Source organism: Trematomus bernacchii, unplaced genomic scaffold (genome assembly GCF_902827165.1).
Source record: "Trematomus bernacchii unplaced genomic scaffold, fTreBer1.1, whole genome shotgun sequence".
Taxonomy (NCBI): Eukaryota; Metazoa; Chordata; class Actinopteri; order Perciformes; family Nototheniidae; genus Trematomus; species Trematomus bernacchii.
The window spans coordinates 1,152,181-1,178,799 of NW_022987899.1; the positions used below are offsets into that span (position 1 = coordinate 1,152,181).

The 26,619-nt window shown below is 43.4% G+C and overlaps 2 protein-coding genes across 2 annotated transcripts in view; one reads left to right on the forward strand and one right to left on the reverse strand.

Moving 5' to 3' along the window:
* Positions 1-26,619, forward strand: part of LOC117470023 (inositol-tetrakisphosphate 1-kinase-like) — a 36,739-nt gene that overhangs the window by 2,576 nt on the left and 7,544 nt on the right. The window lies entirely within an intron of this gene.
* On the reverse strand, positions 22,028-24,055 carry LOC117470024 (erythroblast NAD(P)(+)--arginine ADP-ribosyltransferase-like). The gene is made up of 3 exons (XM_034114544.1): positions 23,784-24,055; positions 23,538-23,623; positions 22,028-23,044 (listed from the first exon to the last, which is right to left on the reverse strand). The coding sequence occupies exons 2-3, from the start codon at positions 23,604-23,606 to the stop codon at positions 22,322-22,324; spliced, it is 792 nt and encodes a 263-aa protein (XP_033970435.1). The 5' UTR covers positions 23,607-23,623; positions 23,784-24,055; the 3' UTR covers positions 22,028-22,321.

A 26,619-nucleotide genomic window follows, 5' to 3' on the forward strand; every position in this document is an offset into this window, starting at 1 on the left:
TGACTCAATAAAACCATTATAATGCAGATTATCACAGCTGTGTGTTTATGTTGTATTTTTCAACATCTTAAAATATAATAATCGACCAGAACGTAGTATTTTATGTCATCTTTCTTTCATCCAGGGAAGGAAGAATTACTCAGATGTTGTATACTTAACTAAAAATAGAAGTACCAGAGTGTAGGAATACTCTGTTACAGTAAAAGTCCTGCATTCAAAATGTTACTCAAGTTGAAAAGTATTAGTCTAAAAATATACTTAAAGTCATTGTGCAGATTGGTCCATTTCAGAATAATATTTAGGCTGGAATGGTTGGCTGGTTTAGAGGGGTTTTGGACACTTTAGCTGGCCAGGATGGCTGGTTTAGCCGGTTTAGCTGGTTTAGCTGGTTTAGCTGGTTGCCACCGGTTAAACCACCCATCCTGGCCAGCTAAAAATACCAATACTGGTATTGTCACCAGCATCCATCGATCACCAGCTTATGTTTAATAATAGTATTAAATATACCATGCTGGAAGCTTACCAGGATTCCAGGAGACGAGCATACATTGTTTAAATACTAGGGATGGGAACGATTAATTGAATATTCTAAATGATTCAGGTATGAGAATATGAGAATATGAGTTATGAATATTTTTGTTTTTGGGAGGGGTGCCTAAATTGATTACACATGATCAAATGGAATAATTCAATGTATACGACAGTGCCATAGCTAAGTGTGTTAGGTCTAAAGGTGTGTTTTGCTCCGCTCACCAGTCCCTCACAGCTGCAGGTGATCTCTCTCTCTCGCGTTCGGTTATACTTCACTCGCGTTTATGTCCAAATCCATCAGATCTAGCTAGTTCTAGCTAATGATATGGCTGCTGCCCCTCCCTACACACAGATCACGCAGACTCAAACCTCATCTTATGCCCAAATTCCAGCTGAGAGGGTCTTCTCTACAGCTGTCCTGATTGTGAATCGTCTCCGCACCCGCCTCTCCCCTGAGTAGACATGCTCATATTCTTAAACAAGAATGAGTATTGAATAGCTGCATTCTGTGCATAGGCCCTGTTACAGGTTGTTGATCTCTGTTGTGATAGGGTTACGTTACCCTAACCCGTTATGTTGTTCGTGTATGATCCCTCTTTCATTTAAAAACCAAGTTATGTTTTAAGCATGAAAGCTGTAGGCCTATAGCTGTCAACTGTTCAAACTGTGATCACCAGTTCAATACATTTGTCAAATTCGTCTTGGTTTCTATACTGATTTGAACATTTATTTTTCAAAATTAAAAAATGTTTTATAGGATATGTACATTTCGGTTAATCGGTTAACCGTTTTTTTGGGGGTCGAATATTCGAATATACATTTGCTTTCAAATTCCCATCCCTATTAAATACTGGTATGATTATTTAAACCAGAGAACATAAATATATTACAAAGATTCATTGTGTCATGTATTCTGGTATCTACCAAAATAAAGACATTGTATAGTGTTCATTACAGTATTTTAATTTAATAAATAGCTAGTTAATATAATAAAATACACAGTAACAATACAATAATTATACAAATCAACCTATACATCAAAATAAATATATGATCTAAAACAGGTGCATTTGATTTAAAATAAAAGTAATAAATATAATTCAATATTTAAATGGTAACAAAAACAGTAACACTATGTATGATAAGAAAAGGCAACAAAGAAAGTGTTTTTCCTAGTTCATGTCCATAATGTTTCCCGTTGTGTAGCGTCCTGCATCTCTGTCTGTTGAAGCCACTTCTTGAAGCAAACTGAAAAGAAATGTACAGATATAAGTACACTGTAAAAAGAAAACTTGACATTTACGTTAACATTTGGGCTGCTGTGGTTGCCAGAACTTGACCGTTAAAATATGGTAAAATACATTACAAATTACAGTCGGTTGGCATCTAGACGTTACAGTCAACAATTGCTTATGGGGAATTACAATGGCAAAAACAAATAGAGCTAGTGTACACGGTGCAGCTGTATTATCTGGGAAATAGAAGAATCGGATCAGGATTCGGTATTGGCAGACAATCAATATCAAATGAATCGGATCATTATTAGTATCAGCAGGGCCGGTTCTAGACAATTTGATCCCTAGGCGAGATTTTAGCTGGCAGTTTTGTATGAACATGTTTGAATTCGGGGGTGGACGTCACATCCTCTAGGGGGGTCCGGGGGTATGCCCGCCCGGAAATAAATGTTTGAACTTTTTTAAGTAAATTGCTTCAATCTGGTGCACTTTGAGCACACAATTACTAGAGACTAGATCTAGGGGGTACAACTCTAAAACACCCATATGAAAAAGATCGGTTTACATTTTAATAATCAAATAAGTATGTGAACATAACCAATAACCTACCATAGCCAATAACAAATACATGTAACGTATTTTATTGTTGTTGTTCATTCATATCTTATTTTACTTAGTTAACATTTATTTATTCATGCATATTTTTTTATCTCTCCAGTTTTAAACGATATTGTTGGTTTACTGTCTATAGTATACATTGGAATGATTTCAAACCTGTTTTTATTTATCCTAATAATTATAAAGGAGTGCCTTGGAAATATTTGTTTACATAAATTGTGATCAAAACGTTTGAGACCCAGTGAGATAACTTAGACTAAAGTGAACTATCTAAACACTCAGAGAGTCCTTTACCTCACTGAGCTGTAGTTATCAGCCTCTCAGTCTGACTGGACAGAGCTCTCCTCCACCCTGGTTGTAGAAACATCTTCTTCTTATATCCGTGAGAGCAGCTAGCACCAGATGCTAATAACAACAGCGCCAGTACCGGTGCGCCCTCTCTCTCTCGCTCTCGCTCGCTCCCACGCTCACTCGCACTTTGGCTGTGAGCTGCGGGCGCCTGATAAGCCAACATCCCCCACTTTCATCACTTACAGCGCCCATCGTACAGGACAAATGAAAAGTGTAACCGGGGTGAAAAGGGTGTTACATTTACTTAATTATGAATGTTGTTACATCAAGGCCGAAAATTAGGATGAGCCCCAACGGTCAAAAATGTTTTTTGCCCTCCCAGATCTGGCGCCCTATGCCACAAACCGGCCCTGAGTATCAGCATTTGATCACCTTTGTCGACTTGCAGCCTAAATACAAAGATAACTCCATTCCTCTCCTACCACTCTTACCTCTAATATGCCTTGGTAGAACTAGTGTTCGAGCCATTGGGTCCAGAACTGACTGATATTGGCAGAGCCGTCCCTGGCCAACATGAGGCCCCACGCAAAGTTATATGATGAGGCCCTCTGTTTCGCGAGCGTCGACGGGGGACGGGGGGGTGCTAGTGGGACCGTGCCGCGCCACACTAATTGCGGCGCATAAGCGCATAGGTGCGCCGCATTTTCAGCTCGGTTGAGGCACCCTCCGCAAGGTGAGGCCCCACGCAGTCTGCATGATCGGCCTGTAGGGAGGGACGGCCCTGTATATTGGCATCATATTGAACTCCAACTCCATCGATCAAGCCTGGCCAGCTTGTCCAGCCTGGTAAACTAACTAAACCAGCCTAACACCAGCTAAAACCAGTTAAAACCAGAAACCATCTTAAACTGGTCTATGCTGGTTTTTTCAGCAGGGGCATAAGGGAAAAAGTAGTTTTTGGACGCATATCCAGTAAATAAATGTCCAAACAACAACTATAATATCAGTGAAATCCCGAGTTTTTGTAATGTGATGAAAATGAGAGTTAAGTTATCCATTGTTTATTAATGTTTAACAGAGTTTTATGATTATAATCCCATTCTGTGTTTTAAAAACCATATGGGCTGCGTTTCACTTCTCTTATTTTTCATTTCCTCGCTCCTCGGTCTCGGTCTCACCGGAAGTTGATTTGTCTGTGCCATCTTGAGTAGCCTCCCAATGGCCTTATTTTTGCCGGAGGAGCGAGGAGCGAGGAGCGAGGAGCGAGGAGCGAGGAGCGAGGAGCGATAATGGAGGAGCTATAATCGAGGAACCACCAGACCATCCTTTGATGAAATCCTCAGACACTCGCTCCGCCCCCTTACTGTGTATCGCTCACTGATTGGACGATGCAGTGCATGCACTGATCTGATGCTTCTTGACATGAGAGCAGTTTCCCAGCGGAGTGAAGAAAACACATGAAACTCACGGGACTCACTCCTCAGTTTATACCGTGTTTTGTTTAAATTAATGCATAATTTAGTTACAAATATGTGATATATCTGAACAACAAAGTGGTCAAGGCAAGGCAAGTTCATTTATATAGCACCTTTCAACACAAGGCAACTTCCACAAAAATGGAAGACATTAAGAAAATGGCATTTAAAATCAGTCATTAAAAATAAAAGATAATAAAATAAACATTAAAAGAAAAAATACATGGATAAAAGTTACAGTGCAGTTTAAGATATGAATAGTTCAATTAAAAGCAGCGGCAAAAAGAAAAGTCTTCAGCCTGGATTTAAAAGCAGTAAGAGTTGCAGTGGACCTGCAGGTTTCTGGGAGTTTGTTCCAGATATTTGGAGCATAATAACTGAATGCTGCTTCTCCATGTTTAGTTCTGACTCTGGGGACAGAAAGCTGACCAGCCCTGATGACCTGAGAGATCTGGATGGTTCATAATTTAGCAGTAGGTCAGACATGTATTTTGGGCCTAAACCATTCAAAGCTTTATAAACCAGCAACAATATTTTGAAATCTATTCTTTGACACACAGGAAGCCAGTGTAAGGACTTCAGAACAGGAGTGATGTGATCCACTTTCTTAGTGTTAGTGAGGACTCGAGCAGCGGCGTTCTGAATTAGCTGCAGCTTTCTAATAGATTTTTTAGTGAGGCCTGTAAAGACACCATTGCAGTAGTCGAGTCTACTGAAGATAAAAGCATGGACAAGTTTTTCCAAATCCTGCTGTGACATTAGTCTTTTAATCCTAGATATGTTCTTTAGGTGATAGTAGGCTGATTTAGTAACTGTTTTAATGTGACTGTTGAAACTCAGGTCAGAGTCCATGACTACACCTAGATTTCTGGCTTTATCTGTTGTTTTGAACATTGCAGACTGAAGCTCAGCGCTAACTTTTATACGTTCTGCCTTGGCTCCAAAAACCATTACCTCAGTTTTATCTTTGTTTAATTGGAGAAAGTTCTGACACATCCAGTCATTGATTTGTTCAATGCACTTACTCAGTGTTTGAATTGGAGCATAATCTCCTGGTGAAATTGTTACGTAAATTTGTGTGTCATCCGCATAGCTATGGTAACTTATTTTGTTGTTTTTCATTATCTGAGCCAAAAATCATTTTATTCATTTATTGGAAACATTTTCATGATCGCTTTTTTCGTTTTACATTTTCATTTATTGTCATTTCCATTCAGTCAGTCATTAAGTGCTATTTAAAATGTTAATTTGCTACATATCCACACAAACAAACAAAGTGTGCAATCCAATGAATGTTAATCTAACTGGGTTTTGATAGATAACATATTTCTTTTTCTTCTCTCAATTATTTTATTTCTATTGTGCACTCTAATCAATATTAATCTAACTATTGTTCGTTTATACATTTTAAGAATGGCGTTTATCTTTTTTGAGAATGAGTTCTTATTTAATGTATTTGGGTCTACAACAGATGATACAAATGTTTGTGTCAGTAAATGTGTACTAACAGAGGCGGGGGTGTTTGTGAAAATAACGGGGACAGAGCTGCTGTCAGACATCAGCTGTGCGGCGTCATCACAAACGGACGTCGCTTCACGTGACGCTCCGGAGGAAAGGACGTCCCATTGCTCTTAAAACTCATTTCCCTGCTTCTCGTGGTTTCCTTGCGTCTCTCCATGCTTCCCTGGTGGGAGGGACTAGTCGCAGGGAAACGACGCAAGTGAGGGACGCAAGGAATCCATTTAACCGAAGTGAAACGCAGCCTATGAGAGTTGCTCATTCGCGCATGATGATAAAATGGCCCAACTTTTGAGAGAGCGAAACGTCACAGATTACCCGGCATGCCTGAGAAGTACCCGTATGTGCGCTCATAGCGCATGCGCAACTTTAACCATGGTTGCGGTCGAATACTCCAAAAAAACAGCTCCTAAGTTCTAACCCTATCGTCTATTCCTTGACCTTGGAGTGAAACGTCATGGGGTTAAGGGATAGTGGATAGGAGAATTAAAAAGGATTTAGGAGAAGAGACTGCGGTACTTTAGAGAATCCGACTGCACTTTCACTATCCGACGTGTTTATGATGCGCCAGCGGACGTCATAAATGTGCGCCTGCTGCTGTGGGGAAACTATGGAAACTACAGTTTTCTATACAGCGGACTACAACATGGATGTTTAATAAGAACGAGGGACTACTGTAAACTCTGCACCGTGCTCTGATGCTGTTGTTTTATGCTTTATGAACGGGGACAACAGAGAAACATATTCTTCATGACCAAAGTTGGAATTGAAATAAAAAAGGAAAGTGAAACTTATGCTCGTCACCCTCTCCCTCCGGTCCACATTAATACAAATGATCCCAATACGTATGATTGTATGAACTATGAAAAGATCTTAAAAGCAATACAAATGTATTTATTATAAACGTTAGTCCTTAACATCTATCACTGTGTATATCACCATTCAAACATCTTTTTAAAAGTTGAACAAACCCCACACAGCTCAGTAAAGACTGAAATGTTGACTTTATTTGATAATTTCAGTAAAAACTGACGTTCCTATTTCTCTTTTTGATTATAATACTGATGAACGTTCAAAACAAAGCACTTTGGCAACTTACCACATACGTTTTGAACCGTAACTTTCATGATATCATTTCTCGTTCATAATCGATTGTTTCCGTGAACGGCCGACTGTTGTGTGACGGCAAATGCCGCGGCCGCAAGGCATTGTGGGGCAGCATTTTCTCCTCTCCTTTTGGTCAGGGAGGTCCAGTGGTTCCTAAGCTAAAGGAGGTTATAAAGGAAGTTTGAAACCTCCTTTCCTTTTAATTTAGAGAATTCGAACGGCACTTATCATGGCTGCCACTGAGGGACTTCCGGGTCATTTCACTCCGTTAGGAAGGTTCCTAAGCTAAATTGACTATTCGACCGCAACCCATGGCCCCCAAAATGCTCGTTCACATCAAGCACGTCAATTTGCGTACACGTAACAGCACCGCACGTTCATGACAGCATGGTAATGGTTTGTTATTATGATAGATTTGATATTAACGAGGCGGCAGTTAGCAGCTAGCGGTTAGCTAGTAATTATGCTAATTTACACATCAATCGTTATGTACTTTTATATTACGCTGTAACAGGATCTAGTGATATCCAAGCAACAGAGCTTCATTTAGCATGAAAGAATTATTGCACTGTATATATATATATATATGTATATATATATATATATACAGTGCAATAAGCTTCTTAGTGCAATAAGAAGCTACAGGGACGTTAATCTACGTCGGTAATATTAACTTTATTTAATACAACATGTACGGTACAAGATTTAATCATACAGCCCATGTAGTATAATATTTTACAAATGATGAATTACAGCAAACATGTGCAATATATATCCATTATTACAGCTCCGTGGGCTGGCAGTAAGGCGATATGGGTCCGTTCTTATTGTGCATCCATGGGTAAAGATAAACGCATGTAGTGCTGAACATGTAACATGAACGTGCCGGGCGGCGCGGTCCCGTGGGTTAGATGCGCGTTCATAATGCAGAGGGAAATAACTCACAGAATAACGTTATTAGCACATTTTTACAATTTGAGGAACGAATGTTTTTAATAAGGGCTATACAAGTGTTCATACTGGGTAGTTTATTTAGTTTAAAAAAAATTATCCAACGATTTACAGACCACTCTTTCCCCATGTAAGTCAATGGGAAAAAGTGTGTCCGGGCCTGGCAACCAAAAGGAAGTGTAGTACCGCCGTTTGGCCAGCACGAATATTTTCATCTGAGTCCGGCGCACTTCCTGGGGGCTTGGGACAGAGCTGCTGTCAGACGAACAGCTGTGCAGCGTCATCACAAACGGACGTCGCTTCACGTGACGCTCCGGAGGAAAGGACGTCCCATTGCTCTTAAAACTCATTAGCCTCATCTCAATACCCCTCCTCGACTCCTCTCTTCCCCTCCTCCGGGACTTGACCCGGAAATCGATCAAGACACGCCATTTTGAAGGACGTCCCAATAGCTGAAATGCACACGGAGGAGTCGAGGAGGGGTGAGGGAGGAGGGGTGCGGGAGGAGACGGAGGCCCAATCCCAAACCGCCCCCAACACCCTACCCCTACACACTACCCCTCCGTTTGCGCGTTCGCGCGGAGGGTCCGCCACATTAAGTGCTGTTCCAAACCAACGAGTGTGGAGGGGGAGTGGGCTATCAAGCCCTCAAAGGCCCAATCCCAAACCACGCCCTACACCCTACCCCTACACACTACCCCTCCGTTTGCGCGTTCGCGCGGAGGGTCCGCCACATTAAGTGCTGTTCCAAACCAACGAGTGTGGAGAGGTGTGGAGGGGGAGTGGGCTATCAAGCCCTCAAACAGCGAGTCTGCATCGGTGCTGACTTGAGACTGGTCTCTACCTGACCGGAGTCACGCTGTGTGTGTCCGTCAGGAAACACGCTGTTTACAAGTAGTTCCTGCAAACATCCACTGATAAATTGCGATGTTAACAACCTCATGATAACCTCATATTTTTTTAACTTAGGATCATATACCTGTGTTTAGTCTAGAAAAAGGTAAATGTGTGCATTTTATTATAAAGTTGTGTATATTTACAGACTGTTGCAAAAACTAAGAAGCTTATAAACATCAGGTTTAAAACTAAAAGAGCTTTACAAAAAAGTAACACAATGAAAGATGTTTGGAGTTTTATTTGAGTTATTAATTTACATTTTTTGTCTAAGAGATGCTGATTTGAAACCGTTGTTACATACAGTTAGGGCATTTCCTGTTTCTGCCGGAGAGAGGGGAGTTTGTCCCAAAGCTTGCCGCTGTATTTACTCCCTCCATCTGACAGGAGGGAGCCTCGTTGAGCTGCAAGTGTGGCTACAGACGGAGTTCACTCCGCCACGGAGGAGTAGGGTCGAGGGAGTGGTTTGGGATTGGGCCAAACAGCGAGTCTGCATCGGTGCTGACTTGAGACCGGTCTCTACCTGACGGGAGTCACGCTGTGTGTGTCCGTCAGGAAACACGCTGTTTACAAGTAGTTCCAGCAAACATCCACTGATAAATTGCGATGTTAACAACCTCATGATAACCTCATATTTTTTTAACTTAGGATCATATACCTGTGTTTAGTCTAGAAAAAGGTAAATGTGTGCATTTTATTAGAAAGTTGTGTATATTTACAGACTGTTGCAAAAACTAAGAAGCTTATAAACATCAGGTTTAAAACTAAAAGAGCTTTACAAAAAAGTAACACAATGAAAGATGTTTGGAGTTTTATTTGAGTTATTAATTTACATTTTTTGTCTAAGAGATGCTGATTTGAAACCGTTGTTACATACAGTTAGGGCATTTCCTGTTTCTGCCGGAGAGAGGGGAGTTTGTCCCAAAGCTTGCCGCTGTATTTACTCCCTCCATCTGACAGGAGGGAGCCTCATTCAGCTGCGAGTGTGGCTACAGACGGAGTTCACTCCGTCACGGAGGGGTAGGGTCGAGGGAGTGGTTTGGGATTGGGCCGAAAGGGAGGATACCATGGATGTATAATAAGAAGGAGGATACACGAGAGCAGACTACGCGGAAGTGTTTTCACTACTCGCGTATAAAAGCCCCGCCCCCACCTTCACAGCTGGTCGATTTCAACACAGGAAAACGGAGAACTGGAAGAATGAGTGGAAAAGCGTCACATAAATGTGTAAATGCTCACAGCTCCGTGGGAATTATTATGTGCAATTCATTTCTTAAGGTTATACTAACAATTTAAGTCATGTTTAATGATCTTGAACGTCACTAAAACATAGCTATTAAGAAAGCTATTTCATAAATGGCTAGATCTTGATAAATACAAATTATTTGTTTTGTTTTGTGTTAAGATATTCAGGAGTTAAATTATTTAAAATTCACAGTCCTGAATGTTGGTTTCTGGTGAATGTGGGGATCTACAGGACACACATTTTCAGAGTAAAGGCTTTCACATTATTATAATTATAATTTGATTGCAATGTACATTTTACACCAAAACGGAACACAAAAGCAGGACCAACCATCATACATTGAATTCCTTGACTAAAAAGAGAAAGATTCATCATTTAAATACATATTTAACAATAAATGGGCCGGTTCTAATAGTCGCATCGCGTCCGGTGTGAACGCAGCATTAAGGGGTTATTCAGTTAAACCCAATAGGCTTGTTTGAGACGAGCTGCGGCTCGCCTCGAAAGTAGACGAGAATAGCCGATCGCAGCCGGGGGAGGTCTCAAAAAGCTCGCCTGAAGTCGGACAGCTCGGAGTCGGCTTCTTCTTCTTCTTCTTCTTCTCTCAGTTTTTTGGCGGATTTCAAACAACTTTAAGGTGCATACCGCCACCTCCGGAGTCGGCTTGACTCGGTTTGCATTTATAAATGCACACGGCATCTATTGCACGTCTGTCCGTCCTGGGAGAGGGATCCCTCCTCTGTTGCTCTCCCTGAGGTTTCTCCCATTTCCCCTTTAAACTGTGGGTTTTTCTCTGGAAGTTTTTCCTTGTATGATGTGAAACGTAAGGACAAAGGGTGTCGTATTGTCATACTGATATTCTGTACAAACTGTGAAGTCCACTGAGACAAATGTAACATTTGTGATATTGGGCTATAAATAAACATTGATTGATTGATTGATAAAGAATGGACAAATGTGTTTAATCGTTAATGTCAGATATGTACTAAGTAAATACATTTGTTCCTGCTCAAGATTAGATTCAACTTTATTGTTATTGCACAGATTACAGGTACTGAGACAACGAAATGCAGTTTAGCTTCTAACCAGGAGTGCATAAAGCAGTAAAGTGAAAAGTAATGTACACAATCTACAGAATAAAATATAGAATGAATTGAATGATGAATAAACAGTGAGGGGTATGAATACACTATATACACAGTAGCCTAGCCTAGTATGAACAGTGTGTTGTATGAATATGCTAAGATATATAAAGTATGACAACGGTAAGCAGTGCAAGTATAGTATACATTACAAATATATAGATATTAATTTAATGATGATAAACATTGTGGAACAATGATGAAAAATGTGAATGGAAGTGGCGACGTAAAACTGACACAAAACAACAACACACTTTTGCCGAGCCAATGGAGAGTTATATCTCACACAGGCTCCGCCCTCTACTGGACTCTATGGGTACTACTCTCTATCATGCTGTGCGTGCTTTCACCTACTGCATTTACGTAAACGTAACAGGGCGAGCCTACCTGAATGCGCGCACAGGCCCACAGTATATAAGGCAGCTACAGCCGCCGCCCCACTATTAGTGATGGGAATTATGGCTCTTTGAAGGGAGCCGGATCTTATGGCTCCGTTCCTTTCAAAGAGCCGTTCAAAAGAGCCGTTCAAAAGAGCCGTTTTTTCAAAGGGGGCGGGGTTACTAGGTTTATCTGCGAAATAATCACCAGGATAATGATTGACTGTATTGCCAGACCTAATGTCAAAAATCTGCATTGTAAACATGACACAAGGTGGCGCCATATCCATGTCATTCATGTCAGTGAATGACATGGATGATGACATGGATACTTTGAATTGACCCTCTGTATGTGTTAAGTAAATAAAGTTGCCTTGCCTTGAATGAAATTCACGCAAGTCTTAATATTAGATGCCGTGTTTTTAAGTGGCGATGGAGATTATTTGTTGACCCTGCTTTAAAGGATATTTTGCCTTTACAAATGGTGCGCTTTATCACTGCCTGGGTTTTGGTTGAAGTGCATCCAAATGCTGCTGCGCTTTCAAGTTTGGCTCATTTTCCATCCGAAAAACACGTTGTCTACCTGTCCTGTACCACTTGTTATGACTTCTCTCTCTCGCGTATTCCCTTAAGACCCACCCCACCTCACTCCTCGTGCTGAAACCTACCAAACAGAGTAGGGGCGGGTCTTCACAGAATACGTTTGGGGAACAAAATCAAGCTTTTTAAGGGGAGTGGATTTTGGCAGGCAGTGAGTGCGGACCAACGATTGAACGATAAAAAGAACGGCTCTCACCAAGTAGGACTCGGTTCCCCTCGTTCGTACCAAAGAGCCGTTCAAAAGAATCGGCTCGTTCTTGACCGACACATCACTAGTTACTAGGTTTATCTGCAAAATAATCACCAGGGTAATGATTGACTGTATTGCCAGACCTAATGTCAATAATCGGCATTGTAAACATGACACAAGGTGGCGCCATATCCATGTCATCATGTCAGTGAATGTACTTTGAATTTACCCTCTGTATGTGTTAAGTAAATAAAGTTGCCTTGCCTTGAATGAAATTCGTGCAACTCTTAATATTAGATACTGTGTTTTTAAGTGGCGATGGAGATTATTTGTTATCCTGCTTTAAAGGATATTTTGCCTTTACAAATGGTGCGCTTTATCACTGCCTGGGTTTTGGTTGAAGTGAATCCAAATGCTGCTGCGTTTTCGCGTTTGGCTCATTTTCCATCCGAAAAACACATTGTCTACCTGTCCTGTACCACTTGTTATGACTTCTCTCTCGCGCGTATTCCGTTAAGACGCACCCCATCTCACTCCTCGTGCTGAAACCTACCAAACAGAGTAGGGGCGGATCTTCACAGAATACGTTTGGGGAACAAAATCAAGCTTTTTAAAAGGCGAGTGGATTTTGGCAGGCAGTGAGTGCGGACCAACGATTGAACGATAACAAGAACGGCTCTCACCAAGTAGGACTCGGTTCCCCTCGTTCGTACCAAAGAGCCGTTCAAAAGAATCGGCTCGTTCGCGACCGACACATCACTACCCACTATCCTTTTTCTCTTCAGACGAGCTGACAACCGAAGAGTTAAACGTACGAAGATTAGAAGATTAGAAGAAACGAAAAATGGACTCACCATTACTGGAATCTCGGCCATGCCTCACCTGCCTTGGTTTGATCGCGGGCACCGATCTCCACCACCTCTGTTATGGCGCATTTCCACTACACGGTCGGCCTCGGCCACACTCGGTACGGCTCGGTACGGCTTGGCCGCGTTGGGCCTTAACAGGGCCGACTCACTTCATGCTGCGCTTCCATTACAGTTTAGGAACTGGGGTAGTTACTATAGTAACGCAGTGTAGGCGGAGCCGTGACGTCATCTTCAATGAGAAATCCAGAAACACAACACAGCCGTTAGCTGTGAGCACTCAGAGCTCACAGCTCCTCATATCTGTTCAGAAACTCGACAAAAGTTAAACAAGTACACACCACAGACTGCCTGTGTCATGGTGAATACAGTCGCTGCTGTATTTATGTCTGTATAGGCCGTTGTTGTGAGTGTGGACGGTCGGGGCATATACTGCGTTAGCTTAGCCAATCTCCATCTAGAAAAACACGAATTTTAAAAGGTTTTTCGCCTGCCGTCTGTCTGCAGACTTGACAAAGCATTAATTCATGGTTTTTACTAACCGGTATCAGTATGTTGTTACTTCGGCATCATTTTGAAACGTGTATTACAATTAAATCACGGTCAAATATGTCCATCTTGTTGTAGTTCTAGCCCTCTTGCCAGCGCTCCTCTCTCTAGTTTAGCATACTCAGCCCGACTCAGCCCTGTTTGTTGGCCCCGATAGAACCACAATTTTCTAGGGCCAGAAAAGAGGGGAAAAAGTGGCCCCGCGCCGTGCCGCGCCGGAACGAGGCCTAGTGGAAGCACAACCAAAAAAGGGGACGGCACGACACGGCACGCTTAAAGCGAGCTACGCGCTGCAATGGAAATGCGCCATTAGAGTGTTTGGGGGACCAGGATATGGCCGAGGCGGTGCCATTCACGTTCGCCATTCCAGCGGGGCGGATGGCTCCGTTTGCCGTTGTCGGGCACTTCCGGGTTCGGTCCATGGAGGTCCACCGCCCTAGGTGATGACCATGGCGGCGGAGCGCAGCTGCTCCCAGCGGGCAGCAGGCTGGGCAGGGAGCTGAAAAGAGCTCTGCCACGCTACCGCGTGACAGGGCGACTGCAGATAAACACAGGTGTGTTGGGCATCTCGCTCATTGCTGGAGATGCCCCCACCTCACCAGATCAGAGCGATTATTTGTAGCTTGATCGTGGCCGCCGCCGTTGTCTGCCGTGTGATATCCCGGTGAGGGATCACGCCGCATGGCACTTTTCAAAAAGGACCGTGTTGATCTCCTGGGAGCCCCCGTGTTTACGGAAGGGCTCTTTGGATCGATCTCCTTGGTCACGTGGGTGAGGAGTAGGCTGCTTCTTGCTCATCCCCAGAGGAAAGAACACTGTCCCACACTCCCCGCCCCCTCTGTAAACTCCAGTATAGGAGCCAGCAGGTGGGCGCGTGCACGTGAGTGGAATAAACCGTAGTGCTGTCAAAGCACTGTGCGGGTTCAAGAGAGTGATGTGTGTGTGAGAAATGCATTCAGTGAAAACGATTGCATTTATCCCAGAGTAAGAGTCATCTCTCTCCACATTTCCACTTTTCACCATAATGTCCGTTTCAAAGAGATGGCATTTGACAGAGCCGCGGCCCCACGGGAGCTGCCGCGGTGCGTTCAAGAACCTCAGTAGAAAATCGGCCCTTTTTCTGTGTCAGCCCCCATGCCAGAACTCCCTTTTATGGAAGGTTTGGCAGCGGAGTAGGCCACCAGAGAATACTACAGCTTCTTAGCTGTGGCTCCAAAGTCGAAAAGAGGCCCTGTTGCAAGAACGGTGGGTTACGTATATAGTAACCCTAGTTCTAGAGTGATGTGTGTGTGAAAAATGCATTTAGTAAAAAACGATTGCATTTATCCCAGAGTAAGAGTCATATCTCTCCACAATTCCACTTTTTCCCATAATGTCCCGTTGAGATCGGCAAGGCCGTTTTCATACGATGTTAATTGGACACCCATTATGAGGCGCGGCCCCCGTGAGAGTGGCCGCGGTGCGTTCAGGGACCTCCGCAGAAGAACAGTGCGTTACGTAGTGTAACTCTAGTTCTAGAGTGATATGTGTGTGTAAAATGCATTCAGTAAAAACGATTGCATTTATCCCAGAGTAAGAGTCATCTCTCTCCACATTCCACATTTCCCCATAATGTCCGTTTCAAGGAGACAGCATTATGACGATGCGCGGCCCCCCCGTGAGAGTGGCCGCGGTGCGTTCAGGGACCTCCGCAGAAGAACAGTGGGTTACGTAGTGTAACTCTAGTTCTAGAGTGATATGTGTGTGAAAAATGCATTCAGTAAAAACGATTGCATTTATCCCAGAGTAAGAGTCATCTCTCTCCACATTCCACATTTTCCACATTTCCCCATAATGTCCGTTTCAAAGAGACGGCATTATGACGACGCGCGGCCCCCCCCCCGAGAGCGGCCCGCGGTGCGTTCATGGACAGAAGAAGCTCCAATTAATGCTTATTTCTCTCTAAGAGAAAACAGCATTATGGTGGAGCGCGCGCTCTCACGGGAGCATGCCGTGGTGCGTTCAGGGACCTCAGTTAAAAATCGGCCGTTTTTTTCTCTGAGTGGAAACTACATTATAGAAAAACGGCCCTTTCTGTGTCAGCCCCCCATGGGTCAAACTTCCTTTTATGGAGGGTTTGATGGTGGAGTGGGCCACCAGAGAGTACCACAGCTTCATAGCTGCGGCTCCACAGCTGATTGCACATTATGGGGAATGGAAAATCAGTGGTGTATTAACAGAGCGGATGGACAGGACACTGAGACTGGGTTATTCACTCCAGTTTTGCAGCATCCCTCCTCCGTTCAGAGGCAGGAGAGAGGCACATCTGTCATCCCAGGAGGAGGTTTCCTCTCAGCATGTGCACTCAAGTCAGAGAGAAGGGGCACTATTCCCTGTACTTCCTGGTTCCCAAGAAGACAGGAGAATTCAGGCCCATTCTGGATCTTCAATGCCTGAACCAGCACATTGCATGCAAGAAGTTCCATATGTTAACTATGAAACAGTTACTGAGACTGGTGCAGCCAGGCGATTGGTTCACAACCATCGACCTGAAGAACGCTTACTTTCATGGCGAAATTGCTCCAAGAGCACAGAAAGTATTTGCGTTTTGCCTTCCAGGGGGTAGCCTACGAGTACAACAGACTGCCGTTCGGCTACTCCCTATCCCCACGCACGTTCAGCCACGACGCTGCAACCGCTGCGGGACCATGGCATGAGGGACGACCTCATAGTTATGGCCAGGTCCAGGGAATGGGCAATACTGCACACAGCCCAATTGATCCTACACCTAACCAAGTTGGGTTGAAAAAGAAGTTGCGGTCAATTGGAAGAAGAGCTCCCCCATACCTCACCAGCAGGTAGAATATCTGGGGGTGATGCTCGATGCAGGCAGACTGTGTGTCACCCTGACAGAAAGCAGACAGGCATCCCTGCTGCGGGCAGTCTGCAGGCTGCGTCAGGGGGCGACGGTGACAGCTTTGATCATCATGCAGACTTTGGGTCTCATGACGGCTGCTCACTCCGTAGTGCCACTCGGACTGCTGCATGCACGTCGCATGCAGAGGTGGTTTACCGGCCCTCGTTTAGATCTTAAGACACAAACGATGTCTGGTGGCCATCCCCCCCCCCCCCCTCAGTAGAGAGCAACCTCAGATTCTGGGGGTCCCCAGAGAATCTGCGGAGGGGAGCTCCACTGGGGCAGGTAACCTCCTATATCACAGTCTTCACAGACGCTTCAAAGAAAGTGACAGGATGGGGGGGGACGTGTCTAGAGAGGGCTGTGGGTGGTTGCTGGCCAAACCCTTAATACAGGGCAAACATGTGCTAGTAAGGAGCGACAACCGCACCACAGCGGCGTACATCAACAGGCAGGGCGGAGTCCGCTCAATAGCCTGGTTGACCGCAGCAGAGAACCTGTGGCTGTGGGTTTCACAGATTGTGTTGTCTCTAAGGGCCCTGCACATCCCGGGACGGGAGAACAAGGGGGCAGACCTCATGTCAAGAGGCGGACCCCTGCCAGACGAGTGGAGGCTTCACCCGGAGGTGGTGAAGCAGGTCTGGACTCAGTTCGGTAGAGCAGAGGTGGACCTGTTCGCCAATCGGCGCAACAGCCACTGTGCCCTGTGGTTCTCCCTGGCTCGGTGGGACAACCCGCCCTTGGGGGTTGACACATTTAGACACGAGCCATGGCCAAGAAAGCTGTTTTACGCCTTTCCACCGCTGCACCTTATCCCCCCCCTCCTGGAGAGGGTGAGGCGGGAACAGCTGTCAATCCTCCTGGTGGCCCCAGATCGCCGCCTGGCGCCGTGGTAACGCGGGGGTAACACAGATGATGGTGGGCCAGCCCTGGGCGATTCCTCAGGTCTGGGGAGCGCTGTCTCAGGAAGCAGGTGCAATAGGGGCGTTACCCACTCTGGGCCAACCTCTCCAGGCTTGGCTCCTGAGAGGGACAGGCTGAGACAGGTGGGGCTGTCTGATAACGTTATTCAGACTATCCAAGCAGCAAGAGCAGAATCCACCACAGCTTGTTACAGGCCAAAGTGGGCGGGATTCCGGCGATGGTGTGAAGGAAGGAGTCTAGAGCCTCTGTCGTGCACGCTGGGCTCTATTCTTACCTACTTACAGATACTGGTGGACAGGGGGCTGGCTCATTCCACAATTAAGGTGTATGCAGCAGCCATTTCGTCCTGCCATGAGGGATTTGGAGGCAGGTCAGCCTTCAGTCAGCCGCTTATGGCGCGGTTTTTGCAGGGGGTCAGGAGGCAGCGCCCAGTAGTGCATGCCTCCGCCCCGCAGTGGGACCTGCCGTTGGTGCTCGAGGCTCTGGTCACAGAACCATTTCAGCCTCTGGAGCTCTCCTCCCTGAAAGCACTGTCATGGAAGACAGCATTGCTACTTGCCTTGACTTCGGCTAAAAGAGTGTCCGAGCTGACCACTCTGTCGGTACACCCAAGTTGTCTTTTGATCCGGGGTGACCGTAGCGGGGCGACACTCAGGCCGAACCCCTCCTTTACTCCTAACGGACCGTCCACACAGCAGCGTTAAAAAAATCTTGGAGGTGGGCGTATCTGAAGCTAGGGGATACCTAGGGTACCTGGGGGCCCTGTCTTTCCTAGTCCGCTCGCTGAAGAGTGTATAGGATAGTGGGGCGGCGGCTGTAGCATTCAGGTAGGCTCGCCCCGATTGGCCGGCTACGTTTACGTAAATTCAGTAGGTGAAAGCACGCACAGCATGATAGAGAGTAGTACCCATAGAGTCCAGTAGAGGGCTCCGCCTGTGTTTATATAACTAGGGTTACAATACGTAACCCCCCGTTTCATCCCCAGCACAGGGTAAAACCCACCAATGAGCGCTCAGCTCGAGATACCAGCAAGTCGTTTCCCATCAAGCATTTCGCTTCCGCAGCCCGTGGAGAGAAACTGCGCCGCCTCGCCGCGCGTCGCTCTCAAGTCTGCGGGCGTCTTTGTCCCGCGAGATTTCAACGTCTCATGTAGGCGAGCCTCCAGAGCAAGTCGGACAAGATGACTAACCATCATGCAACGCACTAGCAAGACGTTGATCGCAATTGTGCAGGTCTGCGCAGGTCTCGCTTGTCTCAAACAAGTCTAATGAGAGGGGATACAGCTGTGCACATGTCATCATTAATAGACGTCGTTTAAGAGTGACGTTTGAGAGAACGAGGACATCCCAATTAATACCTGAGGACTCCTCTGTCCTCGCGTCACCTCCTCGTGTCTCTCGCTCGCATCTTACGGAGGTGGAGCTAAGACGCAAGGAAGGGACGCGAGTGAGGGAAAGGAGGAGTCGAGGAGGGGTATTGAGACGAGGCTTCTGTCACTACCCGATCGGTCCACCTGCCCGATCTGTACTGCGCATGTGCGAGATGGTCCGCCATATTGGACAACTACATACGGCAACTCTAATAGGACACTTGACACAGTGGCTTTTGGCAAAGCAGAAAAAGAAGTGATAGAGATTAGTTATTGTTATTACAACGTGACTTCACTATTATTTAACAACTATTTTTATTGGATTCTTTTATTTGGGGTTAAGTACATTGTCAGAATAAGTGAGAAATGGATTTAACTTCTGTTAGACAGCTATATGCCATACATTTTTGCATACATTCAGAGTAAATATTTATTCAGTATGATCAGTGGCGTTTTTATATGTACAAAAGTGGTGGGGCACAAAAAACTTAGATGTCTATATATAAGCTTCTGCAGTGATGTGCAGTGAGGTTCATGGCTGGTGAGGCACTGGCACTGACTCTTCAGGTTTACAAATATTATATTTTGACCTAAACCAAAATATAATATTATTTTCAAAAGCTTTTTTTGTCTGATGCTTCGATTAATTTTAAACAGACAGTTCAACAAAAGGTTACCCAAAAAATGTAATTTTATCATTTAAATATTGAATTGTTCTCTCTTAGTAAGATCGCATTTTCAATAAAATTGCGGTCTTACCTTGACTTGAAGATGAAGTCCATTTGCCTATCCTTCTGGACAAAAATGTCTATTACTTTTTGGTAAAAGTCCTCCTTATCTTCTTGTAGTTTCAAAAGTCTATCATAAATCTAATCGATAGATTTATGATAAAAAAATTATAAAAGTAGGGTAGACATGTGGATATTATCCGGCTGAACAAAACGTGCATTTATCTAACAGGTACGTTTCCCACAGATCTTATTTCGAGCTATTTTCTAAAATCCTATGGAGAAACCTCATTGCTTTTTTGTCGAGGGAAGCCAAGCGCAGCTTACTTCCTGGTTTTAGGACGCGTCACTGCAGCTCTCTCGTCTCCTCTTCACACACCACACTTTTCGCGGCACACGTACTTACAGCCAATCAGCTCTGAATGATGTGAGATGACGTATGGTGGGGATGGCAGCTCAGTGCCCCGATGGTCATTATTTTTTTGCCACACACATTCAATAGGAAAATACTCTGAGCATGCGCAGTGTAGTTTTTACAGTCACCGTTCACTTCACAGCGAAAGGGAGGGGCATGATCAGGTTTTGTCCCACATGGCTCTAAACAGCTCAATAGGCACACTGTGACTGTAGACACACTAATTAGAAGAACACAGACTAAAACAGCAATGTACAGACAAATCAGATGATTAAACATGATCTTAAAATATATTTTATATATTTTTTTATTTATTTTTTGCATTTTTTGTAATCATTATTTGTAATACTTTCTGCTGACACTAGGTGGGGCTCTCTCGGTTCTTTTTCTGCTTTGCCAAAAGCCTCTGTGTCAAGTGTCCTAGTAGAGTTGCCGTATGTAGATGTCCAATATGGCGGACCATCTCGCACATGCGCAGTACAGATCGGGCAGGTGGACCGATCGGTTAGTGACACTCATTTCCCTGCTTCTCGTGGTTTCCTTGCGTCTCTCCATGCTTCCCTGGTGGGAGGGACTAGTCGCAGGGAAACGACGCAAGTGAGGGACGCAAGGAATCCATTTAACCGAAGTGAAACGCAGCCACACACTTTTTTGCCCCCCCCACTTCTAAAATGAATCCGGCGCGCCTGACTGGAAGTATTGCTGATATCATGTCATATCCTCTTAAAATACTCTGTCCAACAATATAAGTCTCATGAAGAAAGGTGTTGTAACGCTGATTCAAAATAGCAGAGAAACATGCATTCTTGTACTCAGGAGGGGACATTGACAGAGGATTACTCAAAAAGTATACAGTAAAAGTATTTCATAGTACTTGTGGGAGTAGTTTCACTAGTACTGAGTCCAACAGTGTCAATCTCACGAAGAACTAATGGCAAAAATCATTTTTTCCCTCATCAAACTTAGCAGAAGTGGCTTGATTTTGTTCTCAGGAGGGGACATTGACAGAGGATTTTTTAAACAACACACTAGAAGTAATTCATTGTATTGTGGTAGTAGGTGTAAGACTACTGAGTCCAGCAGTATCAAATCATTAAGAACTAATGGTAAAATTGTCTTTTTATCACTCATCAAAGATAGCAGAATCGCTGTATAGTTTAAATCTCCTAACAATGTTGTCCATTTTAGACACAGACTTATTATATTTACAGCCCTTAATAACATTCATTTTCTGGGCTCAATGGGTGTTTCTCAATCGCGAGTACGCTTGCTTGGTAGCACATGTCTGCCGAGCATCTTGCTTCAGAAGCGAGTCAAGAATACTTCCTGGCATTCGGAAAACAAAGAGTGGAACAGGCTAGCAAGTGTGCAGGTGTGCGTCATATGAGAGGCCCCGCCTTACATCTTCCGTCACAGATTTGGGGAAATTGGTCCGTGCGCAAAGCATTGTGGGGATTTTAAGACCGCGGAGTCTACTCATGTGCAGCCTCGATATTTCTCCAAACGGAGTACGCTGGGCTCGGTAGAATTCCAAGTATGCTGGAGATTGGAACAGTCCTTCGGCGGCACTCGATGACGTAGTATGCTTGAAATAGTGGCTCTGGAGCAGCTTTACTCAAGATTGAGAAACACCCAGAATGTGTCTTGGCCGTTTTCGTTGTGATCGCTAAATTCACCTAGTTTCCCCTTGTTTATAATATTATCCCCGCCCCTCGCTCCAACGACCATTAGACCATTTAGTAAGGTAAAAAGCAAAAAGCAAAAACGTCTCTCAGACGCTCTTCCGTTTACGTGTTTAATAAAGAAAAACAATTGGACGGTAGATACACGGATTATAACACGGATTTGCTGGCTTGATTTTGTGGATCATTTTGTAACACTTCCTATGTGAGTAAGAACAGGTATCGGATTGTGTTGATGAGCTGTTGTTGAGATTACAATTGACCAAGATAGAATGAGAAACCATGGAAATATGGAGTTCTATATGCAGGAAATGCGTGCAATGCAATACCATTTATTTGAATTTGTTTGTAAATGTTAGAGTAAACATTTGAATAAAACACGACACTGAAAAATAAGAACAGACAAGCCACATTATTGCATTTAGCAGTTTAATGACTAGTATTAAGCAGAAGCAGTTATTTTCTTTTGAACAATTACAACAACACAGATCTAAAACGTCTCTTTGTAATTGGACACAGAAAATATACCACGTTGCTGGAACATTTGATTAAACAAGTCCACAATGATTGATCAAAGCCTGAGCATTAAAATTAATCAGCGTAGAGAAAATAAAGCCATGTTTAACACCGTGTAACTAATTCATTTATGACAAGCTAGTTAGAAGGTTTAAAGATGGACATGGTATTTTCCATTTGTTTGAGCAATGCAGCTTCATTTCAAACCAAGGCCTTGCAGTTCAGAGAGCTCATGACCCCTGCACTCTCCAAGACAAAGACAACTTCACAATCCTCCAGACCTTCGACCCTTTGACCTTTCTCAGTTATCTTGAATGTCTCATAGGGAGGGATGAGAACCTCGTCCTCTGTAGGAATGGCTGAATATTTTTTCACAGATGCGCCTAAACAGGTCTTAATTTTGAAGCAGGTCTTAAAACCGAAGTTCGTCAACTCTGAACTGAAAGATGTTGAGGCAAAGGAGCCAAACCGAATTATTTCGTCGACTTCACCAGTAAATAAAACCCTGGTTCGTCTGAAAGTAGTGTGACAGGGGCTGTTGTTATTCAAGATCTGTATGGCAGATGTCAGCAGGTAATGTAAAGAGCGGAATTTGAAATTGAAGGGACGGGGATAGATTCTCCCTTCTGTCCGGACTGCAGTATTAAAGTCCTCGTACACACCGTTATTTGTGTAAACACAGATTGCAATAATGTGATCTCTGGTTAGAGCCTTATCCTTCCTTTTACCAAATGTATCTTTTGCACAAGATTCTCCCACACTCCAGTGTTCTCCAAAATTGTTCACAGCTTTTTCTTCTTTAAGGAATTTGTCCTTCACTTTTGTCATCATTTTGTCATTGCAGCCAAGATACATGTCATCAACCGAATCTTTAACCATGGTCAATCGGATCCCCTTTTTGGCCACTTCGGCCCCAATTGGGACCTAAAAAACAAAACAAAGAGAAAGATGAAAACAAACATCATTAAACCAGCACTGTTAAAACTGTACTGTATAACAGTGTCTCTTTTAGAACCTTATTTAGATGGTGAAAGTTGTCAAATGAGTTACGATTGGGAGCAGGCTTGAGGCTTGAGAGTAAGCTTGAGAGTAAGCTCAAATGCATCACTTAGTAAATGATGGTATCCTAGTAACACTGCCACTATAGCACTTGTACACACTCATAGTAGTTCCTTAAGAATACATTTTTAAAAAGGAGACCAATTATACTCATGCAAAAAATTCTTTGATGCAAAATACAGGTTCTGATAATGACCATTTGTCCCAACCAGATCGCATAAAAAGGATTATTCAAAAAGTATAAATCAAGTTTTTCCCAGGCTTCCAAAGAACACACTATTCTAGTTTCACTGCTGAGATGTTTTATACATATATGAACTTGATCTTTAAAACACCCACTTCCACATGCTCAACTCACCGAGTCAACAGGCATCATCCAGCAAAGGAGTAGACCCAGTGTAGCAAAGATCCACATGTTGCCCTCCATCGCTGCAGTCAGGATATCTGTTGAATCCAAGCAGATACTCAAAGCAAGTCATAAACAATGAGCTGCATCATCATTTGTACCAGTAACACAGATACGTTAGGACAGTGGCATGGCAAATGCAAAAAAGTATTTCAGAAAAGAAAGATGGTCAAAATATGATTTAAAAGTTGAACTCACCAGCCTTAAGGATGGGAAGATGTTGTGCACTAGGTAAAGTCCTCAGGTCAAAGGTTTCAGACAACCGGTCCTCAGCATGTGTTCAGGACTCACGGTCAACTTCATATATACCTTCCCTTCGTGATGGGCAGGTCACACATTTACAATGCACTCATACAGTCGGCAGTAAGGAAGTGTCATATTACAGTATAAGGATGGGGCCGTTTTGCAAGATAGAAATTACCTTAAAAGGGAACTTTAGGGATTATTGTATCTTCAGCTGCTATCTTAGAGTATGGTCAGGCATTCACTCGTCTTGTATGTGGAAGGACTGCTCTGATGTTTTAAAGTATTTTAATTAACCTTTTGGTTTATTTGTACTCTAAACATTTTAAAGAAAAGTTTTATTTTTGTATTGACTTGTGTTTTCTTTCATTTATAAATAAATACATACATTGCATAAGTCAGGTAAAAGTCTGTGCTAAACGAATTCACAGAATTGAAAGTAAAAATGGCTTTCAGACATAAAATGATAGTTCCTCTAATATTTTATATATTAACTTATCTTGAATTACATTCTATCCCACTTTTGTATTTGTAAGAGATTATTGATTCTATACCACGTTTTATTTTAAGTCTGATATAAACCACCACAAGCTATTTGTGGTGTTTTACATGTTAAAATGATTCAATTTAAAATGTTATGTATTTGTCTGTCTTTGTCTTTATTAAGATATTAGCACAGACATGAGCTCTGGCTATTCTTCCACAGGTCCATACACGTTATGCCATTTTTTTATGAACTTATCTAGAATTGTCACAGTGACTCATAGAAGAAAGATTGGTTTATCTTAGATTACATGTTTTACCATTCTGCTTTCTATGTTTTCCAAGTAACAGAAAAACGGTGATGGCCCTATATTCAAAGCTACAGGTGCTGGGAGATAGTCAAGGAGAAAACTACTACAGAAATGTGGACAACTGCTTTAATGAACAGTAAAGATGCCCTGTAGAGTTCTCTTGTGAACAAACAACATTTATTTTTATATTGAATGTAACTCGCCCCGGGGAGGTTATTGCAAAGACATGTATGCATTTGGACAGGGCTAATGCATGTACTAGAGGAAGTATCAGAAAATGACTTTAGGACTTGTTTTTGGTTGATTCGTGTTCTTGAAAGATTGTTTTTTAATATTGTCTTCCATGGAATTGTTATGAACATTTGAACTTACTCTTACTTATCTGTAACTTTCAAAGCAACTCATGAAAGGACGATTTGAGAAGGCACATTATGCAAAGACACAATGACACCGCTTTACATGTTCGCCGTGCACGTAACAGACAAGACAAACGGTTATGGCCCTGTATGCAAATCTATAGCTGTTGGGAGGCACTCATTGAAAAACTACTACAGAAATGTGAACTGCCATAATGAACACTAAAAGAGCCACGTGAAGTTATTTTTTAATGAACAAACAAAAGCTATGTTTATATTTAACTCCCCAAATCTCATTGTGTGTATCCTTAAGCTCTCAGAAACATGATGATGATAACACGTGGGTTCGCTATCCTGGCTCCAAAATGGTGGAATGAGCTCCCCATTGACATCAGGACAGCAGAAAGCTTACACATCTTCCGGCGCAGACTGAAAACTCATCTCTTTCGACTCCACTTCGAGCGATAGAATTACTAACAAAGCACTTTATACTAACTAAGGACTGGCTTATCTAAAGCCTGTTGAGTAGCACTTGAAATGCTTGGGCTCTATGAAACCTGATGTACTTATATGATTCTGTTTTCTTCTAGTTTGTATCTTCTTGGTCGAATGCACTTATTGTAAGTCGCTTTGGATAAAAGCGTTAGCTAAATGAAACTTAATGTAATGATCAACATAAATGAGGGAAAAAACTGTACTTAAACTATAAACATTAAATAATGATGATGCATACCTGTTATAGATTTTAATGCATTTGGATAGGGCAAATGCAAAAGTACTACAGGGAATATCTCAAGACTGATTTTTATATAGATACACAAGGTAAAGGACTCAAATGCACGAGCCGGGAGACAGAGGTAAAGTATGAGTAAATACTTTATTTTCAAAAATAGGAATACAAAACAAGATCGATCACGAGGTTAAAAAAGGCACGAAAGAAAATCGCTCATTAAGTGAGGAACAAAATTTACAAAGTAAATCAGGAGCATGAATCAGGCTTGAGATAAGGTAAGTAACTGCTGGTACGCAGACTACTGACATGGAGACAGGACAAGACAAACTGACAGAATAGATTGAATCGGAGGGATGAAACCGTCTTTAATGGTCACACATGCAGAGCACACAGCACACAGTGGGTGTTTCTCAATCGCGAGTACGCTTGCTTGGTAGCACATGTCTGCCGAGCATCTTGCTTCAGAAGCGAGTCAAGAATACTTCCTGACATTTGGAAAACTCAGGGTGTTTCTCAATCGCGAGTAAAGCTGCTTCAGAGCCACTATTTCAAGCATACTACGTCATCGAGTGCCGCCGAAGTACTGTTCCAATCTCCAGTATACTTGGAAATCTACCGAGCCCGGCGTACGTAGAAATATCGAGTCTGCACATGAGTAGACTCCGCGGTCTTAAAATCCCCACAATGCTTTGCGCACGGACCAAGTTCCCCAAATCTGTGGCGGAAGATGTAAGGTGGGGCCTCTCATATGACACACACCTGCACACTTGCTAGCGTGTTCCACTCTTTGTTTTCCAAATGCTAGGAAGTATTCTTGACTCGCTTCTGAAGCAAGATGCTCGGCAGACATGTGCTACCAAGCAAGCGTACTCGCGATTGAGAAACACCCAAAGAGTGGAACAGGCTAG